At 44.4% G+C, this 10,844-nt stretch overlaps 1 protein-coding gene across 2 annotated transcripts; it reads right to left on the reverse strand.

The window, feature by feature from the left end:
- Positions 1–9: 9 nt before the first annotated feature.
- On the reverse strand, positions 10–10,844 carry LOC134459204 (inositol polyphosphate 1-phosphatase-like). Of its 2 annotated transcripts, none has more exons than XM_063211501.1 (6): positions 10,663–10,844; positions 9,949–10,211; positions 9,701–9,761; positions 7,830–8,024; positions 3,304–3,475; positions 10–1,220 (listed from the first exon to the last, which is right to left on the reverse strand). In XM_063211501.1, the coding sequence occupies exons 2-6, from the start codon at positions 10,144–10,146 to the stop codon at positions 608–610; spliced, it is 1,239 nt and encodes a 412-aa protein (XP_063067571.1). In that variant the 5' UTR covers positions 10,147–10,211; positions 10,663–10,844; the 3' UTR covers positions 10–607. The 2 variants fall into 2 exon arrangements, with proteins under 2 accessions (XP_063067571.1, XP_063067572.1); XM_063211502.1 differs by lacking the exon at positions 10,663–10,844 and adding an exon at positions 10,573–10,598.

Here is a 10,844-nt window from a genome sequence, read left to right on the forward strand (position 1 = left end):
AGTCACACATTTTTCATGTTGAAACCACCGTTTAATCTGGTTTGTGCATCATGTAAACGTTATTTGCGCTGAAACGCACAAATATGACAAGTCTTTCCTCCAGACACTTCATTCAGACTATGTTGGTACAAAAAAAAATAGTTTCACACCATAAATAACTGCATCAACTGCTGCCAGTTTCAAACTTGAAATGAATGAACTAAAAGGGCACTAGAGATAAATAACATCTTAAACAGTGTTTGCTGTGACAGTGCATTGTCTTTGTAGTGCTCAAAAATAATTATGTTACCACGAAATATAAATATACACATTAGAAAAATAATTAAAAGCATTATGTAACACTCTCCCCTACAAATTAAAAACAAACAATACAATGCCATATTTGAGCAAAACAAACAAACGAGTCTTATTGCACTGATCCGACTCTGATCCAAATCCACCACAGCAGAGTCCGAAAAAGTTCCCTTGTTCACTCCATGGCTCACTATGCGATGAAACAAAACAATTACCGGTAGCTCTTCCCCTAGATGACGCAATACCACTGTAGTGTCTTCAGTAACAGTCAATGAGTGAACATTTCATTTCGGACCCTTTATAATTCAAGTCTTTATAACTCAATCCTCGTCAGCAGCTGCAGAACTGTTTCCAGGTCGGCCCTGGATCTGTAGGCCACCAGGCCGTCCCTGTTGGCCCAACGGTCCACTCCCGAGGCCTCCTCGATGGGCAAGTGGTACATCAACTCCGGCCTCTCCGCCTCCAGACCTCCAGCCTTCCTTTGTCGCAGGCACTCCTTCAGGTCCGCCATGCCCCCTCCCATGGCCCTCAGTAGGGCGTGCGGCCCGCAGCTGTCCCACTTGTAAGTGGAGTCCTCGGTGAAGACGTACACGTCCACCAGACCCAGGACCACACACAGGGCCTTGTAGCCCGCCCCAGAGGCGTAATACACCCCCCCGCTGCAGCAGTCCTGGAGCAGGGCCTTGACTGGTTTGACCTCCCGGGTGCTGAGGACAGCTGAGAGTCTGCATGTGGGCTGGGGGGGCACCACCACCTCCACCTCCCCTGGAGGGCTGCCGGTGGGGTCTGTGGAGTGGGGGTGGGGGTGTGGAGGGAGCGCGTGGTCCGCTACCCTCCTGGAGGAGGGGGGTAAGTCTGTGGTGGGGGACATGGAGCTGATGCTGTGCGGTCCATTGGAGATGCCCCAGAAGAACCTGCCTTGCCACCTGCGCACAAGAAGAGTAGAGGGGGAAATGGAAATCCTGTTAGTTTCTTTTATCCCTTCGTTGTTTATACTTTTGTTCTCCGTTCATTTTCGTTTTTCAATACGTTTTTATACTCATTTCAACTTGTGTGTTTTAAAGCTTTTGTTCTTGTGAAGTATGCCGAGCTGACTCGGTGTATGAATCAATATACAGTATATACCAATAAATTTGCCTTGCCTAAATAGGGATATCAAATGAACACAGGAAACAATTCAGTTATGGAATGTCTACACAGAAAATACATGATGCCACCAACTAAAAATGAAATAGTAACATAAACCAATTGGTCATTTACGTATAAAAAGGGGGAATTCAGCCAGCTACTGTTAAATGGGCTGTTCTTACAATGTTATTATAACATATAGTAACATACTGCCATAGTGTCCAATAGCTATCCAATTGTACCTATGCATTAAAGACAGTCATCTCTCTGGCTTGCAAAGGCACCTCTACTTCCTTTTCATTTTTAGGGTGTTTCTGACCAACTTAACAGCTCTTACGTATGTTATCCCTGAGTACATCCTATGATCTTGATGAGTGCTCACTTCTGATAACAAGAAGTGTGGCTATGTGCCATGAAGAAAATCCACCTACAGTACCCTAGCCAATGCTACTTCATGCGCCTGTGTATTAACCAATAACATTGGCTGGTTTTGCCGTGACTGTTCAACCTTGTTTAAAGGTACCAGGTGGTTGTGCTGTTAGGTTGAGAGGCGGAGAGAAGAAATAATACATGTATAATACATGGCAAACCCCTAGTTTAACAGCCAACATAATTCCATCAATTGGTTAGTAACTCAATTTACTTAGCTTCAGCAAAGTTAAACTGAGCTCATCTAGCCAATTTGATTACAAGTGATCAATCCTGAAAACAAGTAGGTGAAAACAAGATAATATGCTGGTGCTAAAATCCCCATTTGAACCTCCTCTTCACTAGTTTGTCAACCAGTAAGTACTATTTTGTGTATCTATTAATGTAAAGTATTAGCTGGTTTTGCCGTAACTGTTGAACTGTGACTGTGTAATGAGGTTTATACACAGTCTATGGGTTTAATAAAGCAGTGGGTGATGGTGGTGTTGCCTAATGAATCACTGGGTGTAGATGTGCTGTGATGTTAATATCAGTTTATGGCAATTTAAGTCTAATGTGGTTAAAGTCACTTCTTGCCGTCATCCATCAGTGCAAATGGTTGGTTGATAACACCGCACCACACCACACCACCAGCAGAGATTCTTTAAGTATATAGAGATATGCCAATGTAATAGGTTGCTATGGGCATCTAACATGACTAGGTTCCGGTCTGACTAAAGGGGCGTGTCATAATACTCCTAGCATTGAATAGAACAGTCCTTAGGTCTGCCTAGGTCTGCCTAAAGGGGTATTTCCCCCCCCCTCCCCCTTGCAATTGTAGAACCCGGAAACAATGGGCCAATGGAACCTCTCTCTCTCTCTCTCTACTCTCTCTGCCACCAGTGCAGTGCTGATGGTGCTCCTGCTTAACAAGGCGCTGGGTGTAGGTGTGGTGTAGAGCTACCATGTCTCTAATCTATCTAGAACTATCTAATGGGTTTAGAGCAGGGGTCAGGAACCTATGGCTCTAGAGCCACATGTGGCTCTATTGGGAGCTGTATATGGCTCTTACTTATCTAGGGTTGCCAACCATCCCTTGAAATACGGAATCGTCCTATATTTAAAAATAAAAGTACAGGTTCCATATTGAGTTGAAACAGGACATGGGAGGTTAAAATGCAGGAAATTACATATAAGAAATACAAAATTTTCAAGGGGAGGACTCCCACACGCTTGCCATAATGAAGTCGACAGTTGGCAACCCTATACTTACCTGTTATTAATAAAACTAATAACTTGACAGTACAGTCTAAAATTGTCTCAATGGGCTCAATGGGCTCAATTGAAATACATGCTTTTAATCGTATTCATTGTTTTTGAAATGGTATGCCTCTCGTGAAAAAACATTTTTTAAAAATTGGCGTTTATGGCTCTCTCCAGCAAAAAGGTTCCTGACCCCTGATTTAAAGTCACCTCTTGCTGTCGTCCATGAGTGCGAACGGCTGGTTGATGACCCCCATGACGGGCTCCCCCGTGTGCAGGTCGTATGCCCCGATGAGCACCGTCACACACTGCAGGCCTCGGCTGTAGATGCTGTCCTCCGGCACACAGTTATTGATGCCCTTAATGTACTGGAACGTGGAGTCTGGGGAAACGAGAAAGACACAGACGACAGGCATGCATGTAATATACAGAAAATGATTTAATAAGCAATTTGGGAGTGAGCATCAACAGGAATCACCTATAGGAAACGGAAAAAAAGACAAGAGCAGAGAGAAAAATACGGAGCTGTGCAGTGTGCAACATCTTCTCATGAGCTGTCTGATGCTGTTGTCTGGCACAAAGTTACTGATGCTCTTCATGTCCTGGAACATGGAGTCTGAAAATGTTAGTTGCATAGACACACACACAATTGTGTTTTCTCAAAATAGCTCATGATTAGTTTCTTTTTTTGTATTCGCATGACTCATACTGTCAGTTTTACCATACAGCATACATCTGACAAGTTCACAGAGCCATTTTGTTCCAGTGGTAAGCAGTAAGTTCTGCATTGTCAGTGAGTTTAGTATGCATTATGGGACCCTATAAATCAGGGGTGGGGAACCTATGTCTCGAGGGCCGTTTATGGCCCTTGAGGCCGCCCTATTCAGCCCCCGATATAATGTTAATGTTATGCAGCTTCACATGAAATATAACATGCTTTGTAAAGGAATCTTAGAGAATATATTTGCAATACAATTAAGTTTAAAACATTGTCTTAATGTATTTTTGGGGGCTTTTTGGCCTTTATTATGACAGGACAGTATGAGAGCAGCTTAATGACTTTTTCTGCCGTTTCGATGCCGCCTGCGCACAAACAAGTGTCCTCCCTCACTCACTGGGGGTGGGCCACACCCAACCTCCTCTTTCCATCTCGGAGCATGATGTGCGCAGACTGCTACAGCGGCAAAATACCAACAAGGCAGCTGGCCCTGATGGCGTAACACCAGCCACCCTTAAGAACTGCGCCAATGAACTCGCTGCTATCTTATGCTTCATTTTTAACTGGTCTCTCCATTGTGCAACTGTACCTGCTTGTTTTAAATCAGCTACAATCATCCCAGTACCTAAGAAAACAAACATCACATGTTTAAATGACTATAGGCCTGTCGCTCTCACCTCTGTTGTAATGAAAGTTTTTGAACGTCTAATCTGTAAATTTCTATCACACATAACACTGGACCCTCACCAATTTGCCTACAGGGCAAATAGGGGAGTAGACGATGCTGTTTCACTCTGCATTCATTTCATTCTTCAACATCTTGACTGTAAATCCACCTATGCCCGTGTCCTATTCATAGATTTCAGCTCAGCTTTCAACACTATCCTGCCTATCAGATTGTTTAACTCTCTCATGTCCATGGATGTCAACCCATCACTCTGTCACTGGCTGCTTAACTTCCTGACCAACAGAACACAATGTGTTAAAATTCAAAACAATATTTCATCTACTAAGGTCCTCAACACTGGCGCGCCACAAGGCTGTGTATTGTCACCCCTGTTATTCTCTCTATACACCAACAGCTGTACATCCAACTCCCCATCTGTCTCCTGAAATTTGCTGACGACACCACTGTAATAGGCCTCATACGCGACAAAGACGAAACATCATACCGCGATGAGGTCGAACATCTAGTGCAGTGGTGCACAGTAAACAATCTCACTCTCAACATATCCAAAACTAAAGAACTCATAGTGGATTTCAGAAAAAGCGCAGGCCAGCACACCCCCATCTGCATTAATGGCCAGGTAGTGGAGTGGGTAGACTCCTTCCGTTTCCTAGGCACCACCATCCATCAGTCCCTGTCATGGAATCTGAACACCAGTCTCATCATTTCAAAAGCCCAACAAAGATTATACTTCCTCCGACAACTGAGGAAATTTGGAGTCAGCCAAGCAGGCATGATCCATTTTTACAGTGCCACCATCGAAAGCGTGCTCACCTTCTCCATCTTGGTCTGGTATGGTAGCTCCACCAGCCAAGAAAAGCAACATCTGGAGAGGGTGGTACGCAGGGCCTCCAAAATCATTGGCCGCAGTCTTCCCACTTTAGCCTCACTCTACAACACCAGACTTGCTAGGAAAGCCAAAAACATCACCTCTGACCCTACACACCCAGCACACCACCTATTCACACTATTGCCTTCAGGGAAAAGGTACCGCAGCATCCCAAGCAAAACCACACGCTCTAGGGACAGTACCTACCCACAAGCCATCCGTCACTTAAATACGCACTAGCACTTTACAGCTACTCCACTACCTGGCCTTCCTACCTCCTTTGTTACTTTGCACAATGCTACTACTGTTCTTTACATACCATGCACTTTAAATATTCCATTGCACTTTTCTATGTCTCCAATGTTTTGTATGCCATTCCCTGTTTATTTATTTGTGTACCCCCCTGTTTTTTCATTCATACCCCCCTCCCCCTCCCTAGTTTTGTGTCTTTTGTTTGTGTTGTTGTGTGAGCACACCAAGCAACATTCCTAACAACTGTATTTGTATACTGTTGATATGGCTAAATAAACTTGAACTTGAACTTGAAACTTGAACTTGAGAGGAGACAAGAAACAGTTGTGAGAGAGGGATGGGGTAGGGTTGGGAAATGACCCTGGTCGGACTCGAACCAGGGTCCCCATGGGCAATGTTAGCCCAAATGTGGGGGGCTTACAGTGCTGCGCCACAGCCCCCCCCCCAGAATACAATTAAGTTATATTCTCAGGGGAACTGGAGAAGGTGGACTCTGTTATAAAGATGGCTGCCTTCCATGTAGGCTTAAAGTGGAGGGGGAATTCCTGGTTTGTGTTCATAGTACAGCCCTTGGAGGACTTTCACAGCCCTTGGAGGAATTTGAAGTGGCCCCGAATGAAAAAGGTTCCCCACCCCTTCTATAAATGGCTGTTATGCTCAATAATCAATTTGGGAGTGAGCAACACCTACAGTAGAATAATCACAAAGAAAGGCACCAGCACTGAATAGGAATAGGACCGAAAGATATCAGCAACAAATTTACACAGTAACAGACCGATTTTGAGTTCTGTTGTTGATGATGTCGTTTTGGTCACTGACATTTTGGTCACCTATACCCAATATATACAATGTAATGAGGACCAAATTCTGGTGCCCCATTCTGTGTGCCCAGGCTTCAAAACAGATTAACAAGGCTTTACTAAACCTGTGAGTTGGTGCCACCCACAGGAATCACAGGAGAACAGCAGAGAACTACAGAGCTGAGGGAGGGCATGTTCAAACGATGAAACATTTTGCTAGCGTTTCCTGATTGAACAACTTGTTTGGCCGCAACGTTAGCAAAACAGTCAACAGCAGGCATTTGGGTAGGTTTGTTACCATTTAGTAGGCGTTTTCGACCAATTATCCAATCACCACTATGTTTTATCGACATTACATTACAGTTGGCCCTTTTGTCCAAAGCAACTTAGTTATTTTAAGCACAGGGTATTGGTTACAGCCCCTGGAGTAGTGTAGGGTTAGGTGCCTTACTCAAGGGCACAACCATGGACTGAGGTAGAGCGTGGAAGGGTGGGAATTGAACCTGCAACCCTCTGGCCCTACCGTGTCACAAATGGTAGGGCACTCGTTTGCTAGGCGGCCGACCTGAGTTCGATTCCCGGCTCGGGTCCTTTGCCGACCCTTCCCCGTCTCTCTGTCCCCACTCACTTCCTGTCATAACCTTAACTATGCTGTCAAATGAAGGCAAAAAAGCCCAAAAATATGTATATACTGTATATAAAAAAGAACCTGCAAACTCTGATCTAACGTCCATCTCCTTAGCCATTAGGCCATGGCAAATCGTCATCCACACATTGAATCTCCCCCTCAGCTGCCACAGGATCATGACTTCTGAGCCCAACACAGTGTTCAGTGTACCCCGTTTCTGTTTCAGGAAATGTGTTGCTATGTTGTTCCATGTGTCCTGAACACGGCCCCTGCTGTATTTTCTCCTGAGCTGTCTCGCTGCTGTATGCGAGCGGCTTTGGACTTTTGAAGTGCCTAACTCAGCTGGCACAACATCAGATAGAGCAGAATTCAGTCAAAGCCCTTATTGAATTTGTTCTGGAACGTTTCATGCTGCTTTCGGAAGAACAGAGTTTCCCTCCTGACCCACTTCTCAGTCTGCTGCCAACGAGTACCGCACAGAGGGCTTCACTCAGACCATTACTTTCTTATAGAGTGCTGGGAATTGGGCCAGGGGTCAACTCAACCTTTTTTTGAATAACCTACCCTTGGACCATCATAAGCTTACCAACACCCCATTGACCTCATCATAAGCCTGCCAATGCCCCCTTAAGCCAACCAATACCCCCTTTAGTATTAAAAAATAACACATGTATAAAACAAAAGAATGTTGTAATATGTACAGCCCCAAAAAAATGAATGTTTTCAATGTCATATCACATGAAAGGGGGGGTGGGGGTGGACACAGTCCCTACTGTGCTTACCTATAGGGTCGACCCATACGCCCAGGTTGTGTATGGGGATGGAGATGGAGCCGGTGTGCAGGTCGGGGATGATGATGTCCTGGTGTGCGGCTGAGGCCAGGGCCTCCGCGGCCTGCATGTTGCCGTCCAGGACCTTGCTGAGCAGCCTGGCCGTGTCCTCCTCTCGCTCACACACCATCACCTGGATGTGCTCTCCTGGGGACGCCAATATTACATGGAAAATGGACTGCAGTTATATATAGTGCCTTTTCACTCCTCAGAGCACTGAAAGCGCTTTACAATGGAATGACTCACATTCACCCATTCACACTCACGTTCACACACCGGCGACAGTGGTTGCCAGCCACGCAGGGTGGCGGCCACTACCTGGCAACTCCTGGGGACGCCAATATTGATGCAATAACCGAGTTGGATGGTTTTTGCCATTCAAAAGTAATTATTAGTCATATTAATTACTAAATTGTCATTAAGACTTTGATGCAACTGATATAAGTATGATGTTTTTAGAAGCAGACATCAGGGGGGCACAACAACAGCTGTCTATTGTGTGAAGAAGGTACAATAATTAGTTTTACAACATGTTCAATCAATGTACAATGTACAATCAATGTCTTTTTATGTAACCCAGCTGATTTTTTTTTATTATTGTCTGTGGTTGCACCAGCTGACTTCTGCTACGAAAAAGGGCAATGACCCATTAATCGAATAACTAGGTTGGATGATTTAGTGACCTACCATTTAATGGTCTACATGTATTATGTTTTTGCCATTCAAGAAAAGTTATTAAGTTAGATATTGTTGTAAAAGTCATTCAAAATTATTAAATTTACACTCTGATACAACTGGTATTAATATGTTGAGTTTGGTTCTCTGTAGACCTGTGCACACAGATACTGAAAGCATTGCAAAGCACTGCTGTACACTGTGCAATACAATATTGCAATAGACTTGGCAGTGCTGTTGTATATAATATGTGTTAATGTCTTAAGAATGATTGAAGAAAGTTTGCAGATTATGTTATAACAGAAATATAATTTTCATGGTGATGTACAGGGTTGCCAACTTTTCCAAAAACCTTGGAGTGAGATTTCAGCGGGTCGGCAAATATTTTTGGGCGGGGGGTCTGGGGGTCAAAAATTGTATTTCTTAGATGCAATTTCATGCATTTTAATCAAATAGGCGTCCGGCTTGATGCTGTGCCAGGCGCCGGACAAGGCATTGAAAAGACGGACGGTCCGGCCTAAAGACGGACGTCTGGCCACCCTAGGTTCACGACACACATCTCAGAAGTTGTTCCACAGTACAGATAAATATATATCTGTGTAGATATGATGTAGACACATGTATACATTTTATGAATATGCAATAGTGTAGAGTGTGGGGCCTTCCTCTAGAATTTTGTGCATTTCTTAAATGCAATTTCTTCCATTCTAGTCGATTTTAGGGTGACTAGTTAGACATGTAAAATCCTAAATCCACATCTCATTCATAACCTACATCCTTTTATGAATGTAAACATGTGCAAAAAGTATTGAAAAACTCAGTGTAGCCATTTCATTTTTTACTCCCGCGATTCCTTTCCCGACGTCTGCTTCTGTACTGTATGCCAGATAGGTTAGGTAAGGGTATTGCGCGAGACTCAACTCGCCACTTTTCCGGGTGGTAGCCTACTGTAGCCTACTCTAGGGGCGCCAACCGAGGAGTGCAAACTCCATACAGTGAATGCATCTTGACCTAGGAATCCAGGGAAATGTCGGATTCTTGTTAGCTTGATATTCAGAGTGAATATTACAGGCTAGTGTGGATATCTAAGCAGAGGTCAATGTACTCTGTGTCAGTGTGGGGTAATTGGGTTTGGGTGGATAAGTTACCTAATCCATTCATGAACTCGTTTGTTTCTTCACCAAATATGTTGTTTTCTAAACCTGGGAACTGGAAAAGAAATGTATGTCAGCTGTGGGTTTCTGTTCAAGACAACTGTCAACAGCCAACTGTCTTCACTGGGAAAACAGATGTTTGAGACAGGCCTTGACTTAATGCAATTTTGTTTACAATATTATTTACAGTAGGTAATTTTCTCCATCTGTAGACATGTTGAGTGACCGTGCGTAGTTTTTACCCGTTTTCCTATGTCGTGCTTGATAACTTCTTGGACCAGGACGTCTGCGAGGGTTTTGAAGTCGGCGGTCGCTCTCCGACTGCCGCTCTTCTTCTCCTCGATAAGTAGGCTGAAGAGAGCCTCCTCTTGGCGGCACGAGCGGGCGATGTTGGCCGCCTTCTCCGAGGCTTGCACCAGAGCCACCATCAACTCCGACATGGCTCAGCAGGTCGGGAAGGGAAGGTGGAGAGGGACGTGCCAGCGAGAAAGAAGGTGTCCTGGAGCTGGAAATGGAGTTTGATTGAGAATCACAAGTTTGGCAAGATACACGGTGTTTTGGGCTCGTTAAATTGGTTAAAAGACGCCGGTCGTGCACCTTTTCCATAGCATTGCGTTGTTCAATCATACATTCATATCTATCTATAATCTGAGGATACAGCCGATTGCATGTACTCACACAATAAGCGGATAATTTGACCTCTATTATCAATCTGTTGCCTGGGCACCGCTGTTTCTCCTTCGAGCTAGCAACTTTCATGCATCAATTTCTGTATATTAGAACTACCGGTTCTATATGTCCTAAGCCACGTAGGCCAAGTTACGCAATTCAAGCTAAAAATAGATCAATGTATGTCAAATATCTACCCGTAGTGCAGTCTAGTGGGTAGGGTACGCTATCTCAGCGTGTATCAGCGGCTAATGTTAGGAGAATTACTGGAAGCTAGCGTGACTTACAAGCTGTTGCGTGAAGAGCTCCCTAGCCGAAATGAAGGTTCAGTCGTCCAGGAGTTTGATATGCGACCGCCATGGGAATGATCACATGCAGCACATATACTCACAAAATGATCTTAATGTCAAAGATCATAAAACTGCACAGTAGTGAACAGAAGCCCACAGGTTCAATCAACCCACTTCAC

Source organism: Engraulis encrasicolus, chromosome 12 (assembly GCF_034702125.1).
Source record: "Engraulis encrasicolus isolate BLACKSEA-1 chromosome 12, IST_EnEncr_1.0, whole genome shotgun sequence".
Taxonomy (NCBI): Eukaryota; Metazoa; Chordata; class Actinopteri; order Clupeiformes; family Engraulidae; genus Engraulis; species Engraulis encrasicolus.